This window comes from Notechis scutatus, chromosome 4, assembly GCF_049901735.1.
Source record: "Notechis scutatus isolate UNSWTSFEM ecotype Mainland chromosome 4, rNotScu1.2, whole genome shotgun sequence".
In the NCBI taxonomy this organism is placed as follows: Eukaryota; Metazoa; Chordata; class Lepidosauria; order Squamata; family Elapidae; genus Notechis; species Notechis scutatus.
The window spans coordinates 24313820-24335779 of NC_142012.1; the positions used below are offsets into that span (position 1 = coordinate 24313820).

Here is a 21960-nt window from a genome sequence, read left to right on the forward strand (position 1 = left end):
AAACTAGAGTCCAAACTTTCCACAATGCGTCCACCGATACACCTGATTTAGAAAGTAGAAGTGGTGATAATGCAAAGTTAATATCTGATGGACAAAGACACATTTATAAATCAGAATAAGTGTAAACATGCAACACCACACAAGAAAACAGCTACAAAACACTGTCATGCAGTAGGAATTACCGTGACAGTTAAGGTGGTAATCCTCTGTTGGCAAAATATATTAGCAGAAAATAATGTTACCAGATGTTCAGTTTGAAACAGAATACTTTGCTTGTTTAAGAACAGATTTCACAGAACTAAGGAAAGTTTGAGACAAGCATCTAACTAGTTCCCCAAAAATAAAAAATTGTCTACGTACCATTTTACATCTTTACATCTAAGTATCTATATGTAACAATCCATCTACTTATTGAGTATTTACTATTAATTACTTCGTTTGCTTTCAAAAAGAAACAGTACTGTCAATTTCCTATTATATTATAATTATTTTAAGATTAATTTTTGTAAACTCACAAATAATGGTCTTGAAGGAATGTATATGAATCTGTGGAATTATAAATCATTAGGTGACTATAATTATTTATATTTAATGATGTGTGACTTAAACTTGATGAAATTAATTTATATGAATAAACTGTACAGTACTGAAATATATAAAATAATAATAATCTCAATAGAGCAAGATCAAATAAAATACAAACAAATAAAATAATTATGAACAAAATTTAACTAAAAAGAAATATTTCTTTAAATTTGACCACAACATATGTTTTTCGAATAAAAGAACTTGTGTGACTTCCAAAAGATGTGCAGAACTGGTTTTAGTATTTAGCAAAAAGTATTTTAAATTTACTTTAAATTTAAAGTGGATTAAATGCTTAGATTTAATAATTTATAACTTTGTCTAAACAATTAATATGAATAAAAAGTTATCTCCCTTATATAGATGGCGTACATGAATTCCCTATATTTTGGATGAAAATCCTATTTATAGTTATATACTTGATCACCAATAAAAGCATTTATTTTTAGGTTCTTTGAAAAAATCCTTGAAAAGGGATAAGGATGAATCTTATATTGGCAAAAATAACTCAGTTTGTAAACATATGTCTCTATAATGAGACAGTTTTCTGAGTAGATGACTAAATTGTAAGAATCATTGTTATTTCATATCCAAAATCCCTCAAGTGATACCTAGATTAAAGAACTTAATTTCATGAAGAATCTTTGATTATTCTGAGGGACTAGAAACTGGACTGGACATTTATACAGTATATGGAGTATTCTAATCATTTCTCATATTTAGCATATGTGTTTTCTACAAATATTACACTTTAGCTAGTTCTCAAGTCTTCATATAACCTAAACAACAAGTGTTATAAGCTAAATTCCAGCTATATAGTGGCTATATGGCTATATAGTGATTTCAGTTATGTCAAATTGACTTTAAAAAAGAAGACAACTTTGGACATAATAATTAATAGCAACATCTTTTCAGAAAACATTTACAAGAAATCTAATTTACACAAGACAATCCTGTCCATTACCTAACTATGGGTAAAGGTAACAATAAGCAGCCAGAATAAAATTATTTACAACTAATTGCCCCAGGTAGCCCTTTATCCTATATTAAAATAACTTCATTTGAAATATACATGTTTGTGATCTATTTTGGTTTGTTTTTTCAACTTCCCAGTCTAGTTTATAACCCTAGAATTTCTTGTTTTTTTGCCATCTAAATACTAACCAAATCTGACCCAAACTTAGCTTCTCCCAAACTAATATATGGTTAATTAGCTGCTGCTCCCTGTTACGGCATTTTGAATTAACTCAGTGCAAATATTTAATATTGAAATATATTCTAGCATCTTGTTAACCATAAATTGTGAGCAAAGATCTGAAGATCAAAAGCAATCTTTTATTTAATGCTATTATGGAAGAATGCCAACTCTGATTATCTGTTATCTGTTAATTAAGATTCCAGACCAGGCTTCCCCAACTTGGTACCTTCCTAAAAACTGGAACTAGAACTCCCAGCCAATAGAACTAGAAGCAATGCTACCTAGAAAATGTACATGTTGGTGTACATTCCAAGGAACAACAAATTAGGGATAATTTGTTCCAGATAATCATTGCACATGGTATTTTCTAAAAATAAATGAAACTGTCTTTTATCCGTTAAATCACACTATTTTATGATTAACTTATTTCCAAGTTCTGTTATGGTGGAATGAAAACAGGGATCATATACATGTAAAGTTTATGCTTTATTACTTTATACTGATGCCATATGAACAACAGCACCTTATATTTATTGTGTATTGATCACAAACCTGTAATGCTTCATGGATATTTCCATTGAAGTCAATGATTTCTGTGGCACCTTGGTCACCTTTTTCTCCAGGTGGACCCTATAAAAAAACACTGGAAATGTACCAACGTGTCACATTTGTCACAAGCCCACATGACCAATTGTATTGATGAATGCAGTAAAAACAATTTCATTTTCCTAGGCTCATTTTGCAAGTATAATTAATTACAGTAACTTCACTCCACTGGTATATGTCAACATTAATATATTCCTAATTCCACTATTTCTTAATTTAGAATTAAGGAGAGGATCACAGAGATTGGAGAAAATTTTCTTTCTCCCAGCAGAGATTGGGTCTTTGCACAATGTGTTCAAACTGTTTTTTGACAACGGATTTCATTTTTGTCTATCCAAAACAGTAGACATCAACTACTTCAATGTCTTTATTGCCAGCTTTAAATATGGTTGCTGTACTTGTTGTCATTAACTTAGTCTGATGTATATTTACAATGAGTTCCTTGTCATTGGTATAATATACTTTTAATGCATTCTTGAGAAATCTATAATGCTGGGAAAGATGAAAAGAGAGAAAAAGAGAATCACCAGCAACAAAGTGGATTGTTTCAACTGCCGTGTATTTTCACAGCTATAGTGTCATCAGCAAAACACAGAATATTGATATTTTTTGGACTATTAACACTTGTTAAACCTAATCCCATTCACGTCAATATTACTTTTTCCAAACTGTAGAATACAACTCAAGTTATATCTATTCACCATTTCTTTTTTCTTGTTTTTTGAGAGAAAAATCTCCAATCCATTTTATAGTCTGTGAGTATGCATATGCGACTTAGTTTCATATATCAGTTATTTAATGCACAAAGTTGTAGATGTGTAAATTGTAGTAGGTGCTATGTTTGAAAACATACACTAAATCATTTAGAGTCAGACATTCATTTAATAAATTATTAATAATAGTACACAACTTGTGAGAATCGGTATATCTATGTGCTATATGTTAATGAATGATTTATGTGTTGGTTGAAAAGCATTGTATAAAGCAAAGTATAATGACTGAGCAATTCTGGGAGTTGAAATCCACACATCTACTAACATTGAGAAACACTGATATAGATTATATAATCAGACTTAAAAATATTGATTGAATCCCTTTGCCTCAAGAGAACCATTTTGTATATTATCAATTAAAGAACATATTTCAACTCACTTACCCTTGGTCCCATTGCTCCCAAATCACCATTATTTCCTGGATCACCCTAGCAGGGGGGGAAAGAATAAACATCAATATTTTAAGTTTGCTGTTCCAGTCACCAAAACCTTCCAATTCTTCCACAGAATTTTGAAGTGGATGCCAAAATTATCTTCATTCTTTACAAGATGAAAGCACTGAGAAAAGACCAGGAATAAGTCCATGCAACAGCCTAATCAATGAAGAATGCAAAGTAATAATTTAGTAAATGCTTTGCTCCAGGGAATAACCAAAAGGCCTCTCACACCCTCACTCCTTCTAAACAAAACAGGGGAATAGCCTCTCCTGTTTTCAATAAATTTTGAACACATTTGATCATTGTGCAATAATTACAAGAGATTGGTATGAGGAGATGGCATCTTTCTTACATATAAATTCTCAATAAAGCTCTGAAGATGGCATGGCTGTAATATTGTGGTAGCTGTTTTCCTCAAGAGCTGCAATGATGGCTGCAGAGCAGATATTTTATAACTGGGGATGAATGGGAGAGAAAGAAATAGCTTTTTTAGGCTAGGGCACATGGCAAGGAGGATGCTGCTTTTGTAAAAGTAGGTAAAAATCAAACTTGTTTATCAAACGGGGACTATGAATTAATTATAATTATTCTAATCTTCCTATGGAGAAAAAGATATCGTGGAATGAAAGAACTGGTTGAGAAAAATCTGCTGGAAAAATCAGCAACATGAATCCTAACAGGGACAAATGTAAAGTCCTGCACTTGGATAGGAATAACCAAAGGCTTGACTAGATGGACTTATCATGCAGTAACTGCAATACTTGCAAGTACAGCAGTACTTGCCAAAAGGATCCAGTTGCCCTACAGTATCCAAGATGAACAGGAACCAACAATGTGTAATGCAACAGAAGAGAAAGCAAATTCAATTATAGATGCATCAAGAACGAATTGTGTTTAAGATCTAGAAAATGGTGTATTCTATTCTTCTCAATTCTGCATTGGTCAAGCCATATTCATAATATTGCAAACTGCTCTGAGCAACACAGTTTGAGAATCAAGACATAAGGAATATTCACTGGGAAGTTAGCTGGCAAGCACAGGGATAAGTAGGTAATTGTGTTCATTGGGACATACTAGAAATAATTTTATTCCCAGCAGCAGGTAAGGAAATCATTTCCCCCACCTTTGAGGTGAGGAGCAAATACATAAAGAGCTCTTCAAGCCAAATTATATGTTAATGTTTTAAATAAATAATAATACAACAAATTAATTAATAAAGTATAATAGCAAAAATATTTCAGTATTTTGCATTTGCACAGACACTCCTATCTGTAAAGGAACTGACTTCAATAGACATAAAAGATGAAGAAATAAATGACCCTGCTATAGGATGCAATACAAATATATATATGAAAGAGTACTGTAATGTGTCCAAAGCTTCTCATTTCTTAAGTTCTTGTCCAACACAAATGTTAATCAAAAATGATTGGGCTTGACAGACCATAATCTTATACACTTTGGAATTTGTTCTTATACTTTACTTGGAATTTACAGGCAAAATGTTCACTTCAAGTTTCTTCAGTCAGAATAAAGCAAGAGTCAAGGCTCCATAAAAGGAAATCTAAACTACTTCCAAGAGAACAATGAAGCTCATGATCATAAGATATGAGGAAAATTTTATTTCTGCTGAAAGTTTTTCTTAACTGTGTTATTAAACAATGGTTGTATTTGGGATCATTTCAGAATAAAAAAAATCCTGACTGGTATAGGTATAAATTACATTTAAAAGATTCCCAACTACATTGGAAAGAAGGGTCATATTAATCGTATTTTATAATAGTGTGCATAAAATTACTCTTGTGAAAATCAGATTTACGTCTCTCCTTCAATCAAGATAAATTACTTGATTTGTCTAGAAAATTGGCCTAGACAAAATAGTTTATACAATGTGTGCTTAAAATACTGTAACACAAAGCAAGTAAGCAAACAAGGAAGGAAGGAAAGGTATAGAGAAGAGCAACAAAGATGATAAGAGATCTGGAGGCTAAACCATACAAGCTACAATTGTAGGAACTAGGTATGTCTAGTCTAATGAAGACAAAAGGTAAAGATTTGCCCTGTGCAGTTGTGTTCAACTCTAGGGGGTGGTACTCATCTCCCTTTCTTAGCCAGGGGAACCAGTGTTGTCTGAAGACACATCCATGGTCATGTGGCCAGCATAATTATATGTGGAGGTGCACAGAATATTACCTTCCCACCAAAGTGGTATCTATTTATCTACTTGCATTTGTATGCTTTTGAATTACAGGAGGTTAGTAGGAGGTGGGGCAAATAACAGGTGCTCATTCCATCATTTGATTCGGAGTCTTTAATTGCTGAGCCATCACACACCCTTAAGAAAGACAAGAATGATATTATAGCTGTCTTCTAGTATTTGAGGGGCTGTTACAGAAAAGAGGAGACCAACCTATTCTCCAAAGCACTTGAGTGCAGGACAAGAAGCCACTGGTGGAAGATCATTAAAGAGAAACCCAACCTGGAACTGAGGAGAAATTGCCTCCAGAAGTTGTGTGTGCTTCATCATTGGAAGTTTTCAAGAAGAGATCGGACAACATTTGTACTTCTGTTTGATCAGGGAGTTGTAGAAAAAGACCTCTAAAGCCCTTCCAACCCTGTCATTTTATGTTAATCTATGTTCTAAAACTCTTTAACAATAAACATTGCTTATACTCATAACAATTAAAAGGTCAGAAGTGTTAAAAGTTAGGATTAGACTTAATGAATATCTCAAAGTATTTCCTCCAGTTTGGAGCTTCCCACATATCTACAGTATTTAGAATTCACAACCAACTGTAGTCTGGCCTGTTGTCTAAAAATTAAAATTCCATATATCCAGAAGGCATCAGAAAGCAAATTAAAAAAAAAGAAGTTCTTTGTTTGCTGTCCTGTCAAGAAAGTTGCAACCATCAGTTTGAAAGTGCAAGGCCAATTCAGAAAATTGTTCATTATGTAACATATAATAACTCTATAGTCACCAGGTTCTGATGTGATATACAAATTTCCAGACAAAATTGAATTTCCATGTTTATGATGAGAATTGACTTTTTCAATGCATTATCTATGGAGATAAATTCAAAGATTACCTCAAACTTTTACTAATTTACCAGATATATAATTGTTAAATAAGGATTTTGCATCTCTTTTAGAAAAATGCCAACAGCCAGTTATTTCCAAGCACAATGGAAACCTGGAGATTTCTTCCCAAGTTTGAAATTCAAATAATCAGAGAAAGCTGCCCTTTATCTAATGGTACCAGAAGCATCTTTTTTTTTTTTTTTTTTTTGGAACAGAACCCTGGCTTCCTGAAAGAAATTGCCTCAGAATTATCAGAAACTGCCTTGGGTCAAAAATGATTAAATTAAATTCCATACTTCTAAAATTTTCATTTTTCATTCAGAGCATGCTCTGCCTATAACTGCTAGTCTTAATGTCTAATGTCAAATAGTATGTAATGTCTTATTTAATTTTAGTGTGAACCTAAATACTGCACTAAAATGTGGTACTAATCAACGAATTGGGGAAAAAAGAGTGGACCTTATATAGCAAAGAACTCAGAAAGAACAGAAAGGGGGGTTAACTGGGGAATAAAAACTTTTATCAGGAAAAGCTACATACACTTATATATACAGTCACTGAAAATAATTTTATTACTTTTTAAATTGATAGTCTTTGAACACTCTACCAAAATAAAAGGTAATGACATGTGTTTGCCATACATAACACCCCATCCACATAAAAATGGCAGTAAACAAATAACTGTGTTGGCTTAGTGTATTTAACCAATAAAACCAGATGTTGCTAATAACTGACCTTTGACCCTTTAGGGCCTCTAGTTCCAGATTCACCTGACCTCCCCTGTGTATCGGAATACATACAAAATGGAGTCGAGACAGAAAAAGTAAAAAGAGAAATATGAAGAATTAGTTTTGTCCATAGGAAGTAAATATGTAGTAGAAACTATGCATATTAAAACAGTTGCTATTATAAAGTTACACTATAGAGACAAATGTATATATAAGAAAGTTATGTAATCATGCATGTTATGATGATTTAACACAACAGGATTAGTAGAAGAAAATCTAGAAATGTTTTGTACATGTTCCAGGAAATATTATTTCCCCAATTCCCTGAAAAACATCCTATGACTTCTAAATGAAAATGTCAGATATACAATTTGTAAGCTGAAAATATTTGTTTGATTCAATCATTTTCCTTCCTATAGTGCCTTAGAAATGAGAATTCACCTCTGGCAACTTCCAGACCAATAGTTTAGGGCTCTTTCCTATCACTAAATTATGTTCTTTTAAAAAGTGACCTTCTTCCAGATCATGCAAAAGATTTAATAAAAATATCAGTAGAATTTCTGAATGTACTGGAATCAAGAAGCTTATATACACAGTTGTGCACAATTATAGAAACAAATGTCACAAATAATAGAAATCAAATAAAAAGACAAAGTGAAGTATTTCGTATAATGTTTAGCTATGCTGTATGAAATCATATTTGTTAAGTCTCCATTTTCTGTTCCTATTCCCTTTAAAATTAAAATAGTCCCACAATCTGATTTTCTTGTTAAAACGCTGGGAAGAATTCATTGAAACACACAGAATTTGACACCTAGTCAAAAGCATTTGGCTTGATGAGGTCAAAGGGAACAAATGCTGAAAACAGCATTGTGTTGATACAATGCAAGCTCTGTTCCTTGTGTTCACAGGTTGTGACATCATATTCATGTACAAAACGAGAGGAACTTGTATCATTTTGATGAAATGGGAAAATCCTGCTGAAAGCCTTGTACCTATTACATCCCCACACCTTGCCTTTACTTTGGCTAATCTAATAATAATAATCTAAACAATAATAACAATAACAAAACACCTAGACAGGGTTGGATCTGTTTAGTAGTTAGATAGCAGCAGATCACCATTAATTCCAAGTCTTATCAGATGAATTGGGAATTGGAAAATCATCCTGAAAGAAAGTAATGACAGACCACTTCCATACTGTTGCCCAGAAGATTGCATGGAAATATCCATGCAGTCACTAGAAGGTGAGCACAATTCAAAAGATTCTTTTTTCACTACAGTTTTGTTATTAAGATAATGCCAAAACATCTTATTTATTTATGTATTTATAAAATATTTATATAACCACCCATCTTAGGTCTTATCTATGATGTATGATCATTTCACATAAGCAGGACATTATTACGCACAGGTTTTAAATGAAATTCTAATGAAAATCTAGAAAATCAGTTGAGTTGCACTACAAAGTCTGATTTTAAAGGTCTTTCCTTCCTCCCTGCCTCCCTCCCTCCCTTCCTTCCTTCTTTGTCTGTCTTGGACATTAACCATATAGAATTTTGAAAATTCTACTTTAAATGATGAAATGCGTTTAAAGTTGCCTCTATGGCCACTCTACCCATATAGTTAGAAATCAGAATTTTGTTATACTTTTATTATATTTGTTATGCCTAAAGCACTTTAATCCCCATTAAGTATGAGTATATAAATAATATTTGCATAGTGGCAGTTTTTGATTATTAATATGAAACTTCTCCATTTGTTTAATTAAGTTTCACTGGACTATGCAGTAAAAGTGAATGGCATGCATTTAAATCACTTGGAATACATGTTCAATTACAATGAAATAGATTTTTCTGGTTCTGTTTAATATCCCAAAACAAAGGATGTCTTTAAAGAAAATACTAAACACAAGAGTTCTCAAAGGCACATTAAATATTTCAAAGTGAAACTGACCTTTGGCCCTGGAACTCCAGGCTCACCTCGTTCACCTTTCCCAGGAGGTCCTATTTCTCCTCTCTCACCCTGTTAAAAATCATAGCAGATACACACAGAAGCATCATAGGACATCAGTAACTTTTGGTATTGATGAGAGTTTCTGTTGTAACATCAAAGAGAAGTAATATCAAAGAGTATGTCAAATTGGCAATTGATCCATACATACATTAGTACCAGACCTGTTTAGGAGAGGGGAGTGTAAATAAATAAAAATACCATTGTATATGCTTTTTCTCCCCTTTTGATTTGCCAGAAGTAAATAATCCTTGAACGCAATGGATAAAATAGGAATAATTTCAGGTGGGAAAAAGAGACAAAACAGATAATGTTTCCCATATTTAATTGTCCATTTATTGGTTTCAGTTTTAGGTGTTGAGGGCTCAAATTGGTTTCACAGAATGAAAGCAGCTTTAGGCAATGCTGACCCTCTTTTTAAAAAGAAGAATGAGATGAAGTCTCAGCTGTACAATTAAGAACATGTCTAAAGCAATCACTGTTGCATCGTTTCCTATAAGGTTGATAGCAGTTTAATTTAATTAATTTATTTTACACACATCACACATTTTGTAATGGGTTGAATTGTGATCTCAGTCTGATAAACTTTCCCTTTAGTAAGACATTAATGGCTGTGGAGGGAAATGCCTATGTTCTAATGATTAGGCACCAACTGATCTGATGCAGAACAAATTGTGCGTCATAAGGAAAAAAATGTAAATCATACCTTTGTCCCTGGCAATCCTGGCAATCCAGGTTCTCCCTGGGGACCTAGGAAACCCGGTTCACCCTTTTAATAAATGAGCATATTAAAACTTTGTTAATTTAACTGTGAATAATTACAGAAAACATGAGTTTCCTTGCAGTTATGTTTTCCCTAGTCACGTTTCTAGCTGTAACCCAATAGCTACAGACAGTTACAATTAATCACGTTTGATTTCCATCAGCAAGAATTTCTTTCAGAAAACCCCCACCTAAGTTAAGAAAAGCAAGTGAACCAGAAGCTTTTATAGCACAAGACTTCATGAAATGAAAACCTGATACATATTCACAAATTACACACCCTCAGTTTACAGTATTTGATAGAATTCCATTCATAAGACTATGGACAGGTACAACAATCACATAACAACAACATATTTGGACAAGGATTCCTAATATATCCGGGAATTTACTATATAGGACTTCACTGGTGTGAAGGAATAAAAATATGGCAGTAGTATGTGGTTACTTGTGCCAATATAGCTAAGTTAAGTTTGTGGACATTTAGATGTATAACTTTTTCTACCACTCTCTTTCCATTTAAAAGTGATCATCGATGTTAATTATAATAGTTTCCATTCTCTCTCAGGTTGTCAGGGGTAGATATCTTTCCAAAACTTTCCCTAAGTCCCTCTGGGCTGCGAAGACATTTTTTTCACAATTTTACTGTCTCTTTTATCTTCTTTGGACTTCAGCCAGAAATACTACAGGAGTCTTACGTGAGCTTCCCTGTAACCAAAATGCCTTCAGTAGTTCAAGTTGCATAGAATCCATTGTGGTTCCTAATCCATCATTTATTCTTTTCCAAAACTTTCTCTTCAAGTACAGCCATCCTGATTGTTTCATGTAACAATATTTCTGCCTGTTAGAAATGTTTGTTTGTTATCTGCTTTCTCGCACAGATTTTATTCATGAACTTGCTTGTCTGAAGCAAACAGTGCTTAGCTGTTGTATATTGCTACACAGACCACATGTCCCCAAAGCTTTCTGATCCAACTGGGTTTCTTACTAGTACATCATTCAAAGCTTCAGAGTAGCCAATTAGTCCCTGTAATTTCTTTTCTTAATTCCAATTGCTCTTCCCTCATTTTTGTCAATTGTTTTGATTAAGTTCATCCAAGAATTCCCACTTAGAGAGAAGACTAAACCAAAGTAGAAGTTTAGGAGCCCCAGCTGTCTTCCCATCCCTCAACTCACTTACCATTTTATCTTCCCAGGAGGTCTGTCCTCTATCTTATTTTTACTATTGTCATAATCCCAATCCATTTTTTGTAGCTTTTAGGTTTTCTTGCACCCCTAAGATCTTTTCTGCTTATCCTGATTTTCTTCTGCAGGTATTAGTGCTGTCTGGTGCATGTTCTCATCAGACCTGTTTAATTAATTAGTGCCCTACTTTTATTTTCTTAATGTAAATACCAAGCAATTAGGAATTTCATTTGTCTATAGTATATCTGATAAATTAAAATAAACAATCATCACCACATATGCTTTAAGAAGAGATCCCTTTTAATTAAAATAAATGTTAGAAGCATGTAATCATTGGCATTACTAAGAAAAGAGATTTCATCATTTATATTAAACTACATAATGAAAAAATAAACCTGTCCTATTGCTGTTCACAGCATTGCATAAATAAAATTAGTATGAAAAGCATTTCCTCTACATGAGTGCAATGGCAGTTTTTCAACAGCTAGAAATAGAAAAACATATTCAGACATGGTATACAGGCATATCCCTGAAAAAAATAAACTGCAAAAAAACAGACCAAAAGAGGTAAGCTAAGAAATAATTATGGTATACACTGCAAATTATGTATAAAACTGTGAATGATTTTCAAATGTATTCTTGTAATGTTTTTTTAATCATTAATGGAAACAACAATCATTCTTATGGAAGGAAAAATGAAACCTTCAGCAATTTATTTGATAGGTTCAAACTTCTTGAGTACTCACAGACTTAATATGCCATAAAGTAACTCAGTGGTTACTTTGTTCTCTAATCTGTTTAATCATGATTTCAAGGATCAGAAATAAAAATGGATTGTGTGATCAAAACTACTTTGTAATGTGAGCCTTTAAAAACATCTTCAGTTTCAGAATACCATGAGCCAGTCGATACTTTAGAAACATAATATGCACACTCAAAATACCAGTACATCAAAAATCACACCCATGTTCCATTTTCATTCATCCTCCATATCTCAAACTCTGCTGCGGTCCATACTCATTGATGCCAACTTTCCATAGAATACTATTTATGATTATGTAAACCTATAAATACATCCAAATAAACATCTCTCATCATTTCTTATTCTATTGGAAACTGTTTTTTTTTTATGAAAAGTACAATCCAAGCTATCAATATCCTGCCTCAGGTTACTATGATATATTTAAAAAATCTTCAACTTCTTATCAAATGGGCAAGGGTAATATGATTATATATCTTAATCTAGAAATGATCCCTAAGACAGTTAACCATCCACTGTCACACAAAAAGAACTGCATCAGAACACTATATGGAAGATTAAGAATCGAGTGTGGTACCCAAAAAGCTAAACAATTGGAGAAAAGGTACCTACATGAACAATTCAAGCATATTGGTACCAACAAGCATTTATTACAAGATGCCTGTGCAAAAAGCAAAAGAGAGAAAAGAAAAAAAAAGGTAAAAGACCAACTATATGGCACACTTTGCCATACATCAAAAAAATTTCAGAAGCAGTAGAACGTAGCTTTCGAGATCTGCAAGTGAGCATCACACACTGCCCAGAGTCTACCATACGAGGACAGATTATGCATTGTAAAGATGCAATGCATTTTAGGTGATAAGCAGCACTTGGAATTGTACCCAGAACCCAAATGGCAACCAGTGCAGCTGGAAAAGAAGTAGAGGAACATGCTCATATCACAACATACCCATCACTGCCTGTGCTGCTGCATTCAAGATCAGCTGTAGGTTACTAACGATTTTCAAGAGAAACCCCACTTAAAGCACATTTCCATAATCCAATTGACAGGTAACTATGACATGAGTGACTCTCAGAAGATCTTTCAAGTCCAGGAATTTGTGCAAAGGCCCTCATGGCCACAACTGCTGTTTGTTCTTCAAATATGAGTTGTGATTCCAAGAAGACTCCCAACTGTATACCAGCTTTGCATAGGAAAGTACAACCCCCATAAACACTAAACTAAAGATAGAAGGACCCTACAACCAGCGGGGGTGAAACAAAGAAAGGAATTTTTGATGCAGGTTTTGCATTTATGTATTGGCAGCTCTAGGTACAAGCTAGTAGTAAGCTAGACAAACCAGGTGATTTTTTTTCCAGTAAAGAACAGATTTCTACCTTTTTACTTCCTTACTTCAGCTGAATCTTGCTACATCATGGATTTAACCATCAGATTGACTTGTTCTGTAATATTAATCAAATACAGCACTATTTGACAGAGCTATTGTGAGTCAGAAAGTGAAGGTCTCCACTTTTTCCAACTATTGCATCCAAATTATAATGTAATTATACAAGATGACAGTGGATAAGTATAGTTTCAAAATGTATTGATATTTTACTAAAGCAGCTATGCAAAAGATTTTGAAGAACTTCAACATGTAATATTGAGTTGGCCATTCTGTCTACTGACTGACTTTTTTGTTGTTGTCTGAAAATGAACAGCACAAGCTTGTTACATTCTTTTGCACACCATAAGAAGCATATTGTAAAGAAATGGTTGTTTTTTAGTTGTGTGCTGTCATCAGGTACTTCACTGAGAAAACAGAAAGCAAATTAGATCCTATCCAGATTAGTGTTCTTAATGGCGTGTGAAGGCAAGTAAACAAGTAATTCCATTTCAATAAGGCATTCCACTGCAATGCAGCAGCAAAGAGAAAACAAAGAGATATCCAGTTTGATTTGATCGGTGCTCTTTATGGATTCAGACGCCATGGTGCCTTAATCTTCAAAAGCCAAGAATGCAGACAGGTGTATTTTAATATTTATTTAATGGGTAATTATATGAATATTTTCAAAGCGGATGGGAAGTTATCCTCTTCTCAGGAAAATACAGTGAAAATATTTTTCAAGTGTCCTACTGATTCAGTTTTTAATACAGAATGTCTATGAAGCTCATACTAATCACAAATTAATCACAAATTAAGCTTTATTTCTGTTTTCTTTCTCATAGAAACCAATGATTCTCTCACCATTCAGATTAGCAAAAGCCAAATGGATCAACATTCAATTTTTAGTCAACTTTATGATGAAATAGATACTTCCAACTGAACTGGTTTGGTCTATTGATTAAAACACTGGACCAGAAGCAAATAAACCCGATTTCTATTCCTATTTTAGGCATGGAAGTCAACTGGGCCAATTGCTTCCCTTAGTCTTAGGAAAAAGGCAAATGCAAATCATTTATAAAAAATATTGCCTAGAAATTTACAGGGACATGTCCATGTTCTTGCTAGGTGTCATGCCTATCTCAAAAACAAACCTAAACAACTCAAGACAGAATATGGGAGCAGAATAAATTGTATGGCATATTTACCAGGATAAATATTTTAATGAATTGAGGGATCATGTCAAATTAGTTGATAAGAATAGGGGAAAAAAAGGAATGTCCTCAAAATGGAAAAGACTGTAGACCTTTCAGCTGAAAGAAGCTGCCTTGAAAATGAGCTGCTACTTGGAAGGAACTTCTTTACTACTAAATTTAATCATTTTTATAATGTCTAAGCATGGTTTCTTTCTTCCTTACTCTTTTGCAGAACTCTATAGGTTTATAAAAAAGAAAGGGGGGAGGGCTGTGTGTAGCTTAATGGCTATAGATTGCACAAAATAAGAAACTTAGCTACCCTTCACTTCTCCAACTATGGCTGATACCAAGTGATGATCTTAATTTACAGAAGAAAAAGTTTCAGGTATGTTAACAGTGGTCCAAACTGCATGTTCATTATACATGTCCCATATTTATAATAAAACTGTATGGATCAATGTTTTTCAAGCTTAGAAACTTCTAAGATGCAACTCCTAGAATCCCCTGGCCAGCACTAGAATAGATAATATATGTATATTAATTACCTTAATTCCAGGTAACCCAGGAAGCCCAGGAAGTCCAGGTTCACCCTGCAATTATATTGCATTGCAATAGAATATTACATTGTTTTAATAGCAGGAAAATGTTGCACAAATCAAAATATGTACAGTATTTTGAAGCTACTTCTTACTTTATCTCTGCTACTTAAAATACCTTTCCATTTAATATAGTGGAACAAAATTTCAGTTCATTGGAAAGGACAGTGTCACTTTTCACTTCTGAGAATCAAAGTTCAAATACATATAGGAAGCCAAAATTATATATTTGAACACATTACCTTTTGCCCTGGTCTACCCGATTGTCCAGGTTCTCCCTAAAACAAAGAAACAAATTATAAAGCAGAAGATTAAAATTAAAGGATGGCATCAATTTCAAGATAAGAAAGAAAATTTAATTTTGGCATACATGTGAAAAAGTTCTTGTTACTCACATTACCTTAATTCCAGCAGCAGAAGATCCAGGATCACCCTGGATAATAATAATAATAATAATAATAATAATAATAATAATAATAATAATAATAATAATAATAATAATAATAATAATAATAATAATAGTACAGAAGTAGAGGTTTACTTCAATTAAAAACCTACTGAAGAAGAAAAGCATGTATTGGCTGATTACATAAAAGGCAGCCAAGAACAAGCACTGATTAAAAATTGGAGCCTACTGGATGTGCAAGAAACAAAGCATGAATATTGAACTAAGGGAATAAAAACCAGAACAGAATGCTGGCAAGGAAAAGTATTACATGGTCAATTTCTATAAAAGATTGAGGGAAAGTGGATAAAGATAAAACCTGGCAATGACTTATACACTGGAAACTAAAGGCTTGATTTTGGCTGCTCAAGAGTAAACTAATGCAATCAAGGCTAGAATTGAAAAAAATCATCCAATGATTCAAAGTGCAAATTGTACAAAGCAGAAGGAGCAGCAATAGATCATATACCCAAAAGTTTAAACAGCGATATAACAGTCACCAGAATAATATCTGTAAAAATTAAGATGTGCCAGTAATAAAAAAAATGGTGGGAACATACTGTGTAGTTGAAAAAGTACTCAAAAATAAGCATGTTAAAATATTGTTGGATTTCCAAATACAAATACAAACTGATATAGTCTTGGCCCCTAAGACACCAAGAAAGTACTTTAAATTGGTTTATTATTTTATAAATGTTTGTGGCTATGAAGTCAAGGAGGAATAGAGATAATGTATGCTTACTTTAACTGTTTCTAGTTGAGAAAGAACAGCTTACTGAACCATCTACTATTTACAAATTTTACCAGCTCACATGATGGAATATGTCCTATGTAGTAGGAATGTGAGAATTGGCAATGTATTCCTACTAAGTTTCACTTTTGAATCTCTGGTGTATTTGGTTAAAACCGAGTATTTCAAGTGTGGGAAGGAAAGCTCTATAAATGCAAGCCAAAGATATATGAAGTCCAACTAGAATTCATGGGTAATATGAGGTGTCTGTCTACATATATGTCTTCTGAAACAGAACAAGAAAACCAGGAAAGCCAAAGCAGAAAATTCTGGACTCTACAGTTACACAAAACAGGCTTCAGCCATCCTATATGATCTAAGGGATTTCTTCCCTCAATTTTTTATACTGTTGACTGAAGGAGAAAGGAAAAAGAAACGTGCTAAACATATTGTGTTCAAACTGTTTTGAGCTCATTATGTCCCATTTCAGTTTAAAACAGTTGCCTGAAGCTCAGCACAGATTTACCAATTTTACAAGAAATATTTAGATATTATAACAAGAAATACAAAGAAATCTGGGGAGGAGATTCCACAAGCTAGGAGATTCATGGTAATTACTGACATTTTGCAAAAGAAATATTACAATGAAAAATGTCCTAATAAATTGTCCCTTTTAGCAACATTATAATGAAGTTTATATAGATGACATCAGTTTAATTAGTTATCACAAATAATATGATGATACTAAGATTACAGTTACTAAAAACAAAATCAAATGATTCATATTGTTAAAACAAATGTTCTTGACTATGACTTGCAAACACTATAAAATAAACATTTATGAATGTATATTGGAACTACAATTTTGAATATATTACATTTTATTAAATTTTAGCATTAAAATTAAAATTAATTTTTTAAAAAATTTTCTCTATTGTTTTTAACCTGAATTTAAATGTACTCAGTGACTTTCTCTATGAATTGTACCTTTTCTCCAGGGTGACCTTTAGGACCAGTTTCTCCAGCATCACCCTAAATATCAGAATAAGTTCTTTTAAATTTTTTTCATTTACCAGTTGCTTCCTATTAAAAGCATCCTACATTTATTACTATTGACAGTTTTGAAGAAAGCTATAAAACTAGGCGAAGGAAATGAACAAAAAGAGCAACAGAGTAATGGAGGAAAGAAATGATATAGTAGAAAAATCGAACAATCTGCATCTGTACTGGCGGTAGTCTGTCTTCCTGTCATATCAAACTTGGTTTTTGCTTAAGTTTTTTTTACAATAATATTTACTGAAATTTAAAATTACAAAGATTAAAAACTAATACAAACCAAGATTAATATAAACAAAAAAAAATAGAAAATGAAAAAGGGGAAAGAATGGGAAGGGAATGAATGAATGAATAAATGAATGAATGAACAAACAAATGAATATTCTCTAATATTCCAAGAAAAATATATTTTCATCCCATATCTCATCATTTTTCTATTGACAAATATTAGAACCTTTTTTTATCAGAAAAAAGTCTAATAACACTGGTTTAAAATAACTATGTAGTTATTTTCAACATTGTGTTTCTTTACAGAATTTCATAAATTCCCAAGAATGTAGAATCTGAGCTGGGAATTTCCTGAAACTTTAGGCCTCAATGGAGTCCTAGACCATTACAATTAAATGCTTAAGCTCCTTTTTATTTGTTCCCTTCTCTGCCCAAATTGGATGCCTTATTTCAATTCTTCCAGTTACAATGTCACCTACAACCTTTCAAAATGAAAAATCTGATTTTCTATAGTTTTTACAACACCATATGAATACATAACATTGAACTGGGTGCTGATTTTCTAAGTTCTTGAATAAAATGAAATGTAAAAAAAAGTTGTTGAACACTTCACAATTCAATTTTGAAATTATTTGTTTGTATACATACATAAGTATCTACATTACCTTTTCTCCCCGTTGTCCAGGATCGCCCTAATTAAAACAGAAGACAGAAATAATGCATTTATTGTTCTCAAAGGACATTCGTGCAGATCTATCAGACCTTTATCAGACCTTTATCTATGACCATTGCATCTATTTAATAAATATACATGTAAGAATAAAAATAGTAATTTCGACATTGATTCAATAGAAATATGATACACTGTCTTATATTTGGACTTCTTGTGACTATGTAAAGCAGAGGGCTCCCAATCCATAAGCCGCAATCTGTTCAGAACCTTGCAAGCTGAGGGTGTGTGTGTGAAGCTTTCCTTGTTGAGCAGCGGCCACCAGCCCCTGCATATGAAGTGTGTGAGTGGCAGGCACCCTCGCACACCACTCACACAAATAGAGCTGTGCACGCCCACCTGCCACTTTCACGGAACCATCCCCTCCCCCCCACTGGGTCATCAAGCCTGAAAAGTTGGGAATTGTTGACATAGAGAGTCTAGACTGATTGCTCTTTTAATTTCTTCTTCTTGTTCTGCCTTTCCTTCTCCTACCCGATGAGAAACTATAATCTCAAATAACTAATGGTTTTGTTTTGGCTTGTTATTATCTTACAGTTGTATTCTCAGACTCCATCAAAATCAATTTGCTTTCATATTAATGACTGCTTACAGATTGGAAAGCATCTTTAAAGGCTCTGATTATGTTTGAACTTTGCCTCTATATAATTCATTCAAACTTTTTTGATTATTGATTTCTTGCATTTCTAAAATATAACAATAGGAAAACTAATTAGCTATTAACTGTTATCAGTGAAACTCTAAAGTGAGAAATGTGTGTACCAAGATGATCATTTTCAGATCTTGTCTCATTCCTATGAGATCTAAAATGTGTTGTGACTAGTGGTAGGATTCACTTTTTTTTTTGAATCTGTGGGCATAGCTTGGTGGGCGGGGCAGGGGAAGGCTACTGTAAAATCTCCAGTCAGAGGAGGTATTTGCTGGTTCTCCGAACTACTCAAAATTTCCGCTAGTGGTTTTCCAGAACTAGTCAGAATCTCTTGAATACCACCTCTGGTTGTGACCTAGGACTGCATGCTAAAAATACATTAGCACGACCAATGAAATAAAAGAATGTAGACTATTAAACTTAAGAGCATTTATATACTAGTTATAGGACTGCTTTTTTTCTTTTGAGATATTTAGAGTCATTTTTTCTTGATCAGACTGTATTGATTCACCACCAGACTTAAGAAATGCATGATGCTTTGTAAACTTTGATCCCATATGTTTAATGAATAAGACAAAAGCTTCATTAAAGCAGATTTATCACTGATGTGACAAATTACAATAGTAATATGATTTATTAATCATATTTTCTTAAACATTATTGTATACAAAACTACAAATTACTAATTATTACTGCAACTTAAACATTACTATAGTAGGGAAGTATGCAATCATTACTGTGTATTCTGTATGACTAATCTATTTGCCAGGTACAAATTTAAGGAAACTTCAAGGCCCTTCTTTTTCTTCTTTATCTTTATAATGGGATTGGGACAATGGTTCAAATACATACTTCTTCAGTTAGAAGAATATCTTCTAATAGCTTTAAAAGCCAATCACTGTATGTAAACTAGGATATTTGACGATTAATAAGGCTAGGACATATAGATCTGCTTTGCACCAAGGCAGAGTTTCTGTCCATGTAGGTTAGTATTTTGACTATAAGCAGCTCTTCAGGGTTAAGGTATGTGCATAATTTTCAGTCCTGGTCCCTGAAACTTTCTCTGACTGAAAACTGAAAGGGAGAATTGTACTGCTAATCAACCAAATTTGGTTTATCAGAAAATCTCATTCAGCCATATTTCACTCAATAATCATAAAACCAGTTAATGTATATGTAAACACTTAAATTTTGCAAAGGACATCTTTGGGTAGGGAGCTGGGAAAATGAAGATCCTTTTCATCAAAGGATCATCATGTGTGAACCATCTACAGAAAAGGCTCATTATTTAAATCATATATGACTACAGAAGAAACTACGGAGTCTGGTGGTTCACAAGGTTAGGATGCTGGGTTGATGATCAGCAGGCTCATAATCAAGACCTGGTTGCTACTGTGAGCTCTCATCACATGCTACAACTCCTGCCGAACCAGCAGTTTGAAAGCAAGCGACTGCAAGTAGATAAATGGGTACCACTTCAGTGGACAACTTAACAGGGACATGAAAGAGCTGCCAACTGGGCATTCCCGGATAATGGTAATGTTACCATCCAATCCTTTCAACCCAGAATGCTGTGGAGCTCCCACTATGACTATAGTAGTACAGAAGAATCTTATGAAAATATTGTAATATAACCCATTTATTCGTTTGATATAAGTAAAATATATTTTATAACAATTATCTGAGTGTGCTTATTGAAGATTATTGTCCTACTCTCTATGAGCTCCACTGATAAATGTAATGTCACAAACTATTCTGCTACAAAAAATGACTTTCAAAAGAATTGCAAAAAAAGATCATGTATAAAAAGAGAGTGTAAAAAATTACTAGAAAATTACTAAAATTACTTTATCTACTAACCTTAAGCCCAGAGTCTCCTCTTTCTCCCATTACACCAGGTTCTCCCTGAAATAATGCCATAAAAAATCAATTGAATTGAACTGGATCAGCAAATTTCAAGCCTAAGTGATCAATTCAAAAGTATTATAAGTGTCGCAATAAAAACAGAAATGAAAATTTATGTTTCATTTATAATTCTCTTTTATTATTTTCAAAGAATGGTTGATTAATACAAAGAATTAAACTAATACATAGGATAATTACTATTTTTGATATGTCATAAATTTATTAACATTTGTTTCATCTCTGTCATGAACTCCTTTTAAATGGAAAGAGGATAAAGGTATTTCTAACAGCATTAAATATGCAAATATATAAATCTCAAAAAATTGTTTTACATTAAGAATAGAGTGGAGATAAGCATGGACAATAATTGCATTAAGCAAGATTTTTTTTTAAAAAAAAAAAAAACTTACTTTAATGTGGTTTATTAAATGCCATAGCCTGGGATGTATCTGAGCTGATGCCTCAGAAATAACCCATTTTAAAGTACAAAATCCACAGTTGGAAAATATATTTATAGGATTATCAAAATGTCATGCAACAGCATGTAAATTGTTTATTCTTTTAGATATTTTTGATAGCCTCAAGTAAATAGGGTATTCTCCAGATAATTGAAATTCAACTTGCAGAATTCCCAAATAGTTGTCATATTGCCACAATGGTAAGGATTCAAAGTATGATGAACTAGTTTAGCCTGACTGAAGCAAGTCCTCAATATGATTTCCCCTAAGGAAATGTAGTGCTGTCATCGTTGCAGATTCAACCAAGTTTAGAGCTTCCTGTATGGAGCTTTCCAAGGTTCTGAAAATACTTATTTTTGCCAAAGCATAGACCTTTTTTAAACTGGCTCCCTTGAAGTCCTCATATTGGGCAAGATAGGTTTTTTCCAAGCCTGTAAAACCGAATGAAGGTACTGATGTCCGAAAACTACACTTCTGAAAG

The 21960-nt window shown here is 33.1% G+C and overlaps 1 protein-coding gene across 1 annotated transcript in view; it reads right to left on the reverse strand.

Moving 5' to 3' along the window:
* Positions 1 to 21960, reverse strand: part of COL25A1 (collagen type XXV alpha 1 chain) — a 121279-nt gene that overhangs the window by 35619 nt on the left and 63700 nt on the right. The window contains exons 9-20 of the mRNA XM_087962949.1: positions 20977 to 21021; positions 18403 to 18429; positions 17441 to 17485; positions 15679 to 15711; positions 15521 to 15556; positions 15228 to 15272; positions 10122 to 10184; positions 9359 to 9427; positions 7410 to 7454; positions 3546 to 3590; positions 2336 to 2413; positions 183 to 206 (exon numbers count right to left, since the gene is read on the reverse strand). Coding sequence (XP_087819075.1) covers positions 183 to 206; positions 2336 to 2413; positions 3546 to 3590; positions 7410 to 7454; positions 9359 to 9427; positions 10122 to 10184; positions 15228 to 15272; positions 15521 to 15556; positions 15679 to 15711; positions 17441 to 17485; positions 18403 to 18429; positions 20977 to 21021 — 555 coding nt within the window. The remainder of the gene's footprint in view (positions 1 to 182; positions 207 to 2335; positions 2414 to 3545; positions 3591 to 7409; positions 7455 to 9358; positions 9428 to 10121; positions 10185 to 15227; positions 15273 to 15520; positions 15557 to 15678; positions 15712 to 17440; positions 17486 to 18402; positions 18430 to 20976; positions 21022 to 21960) is intronic.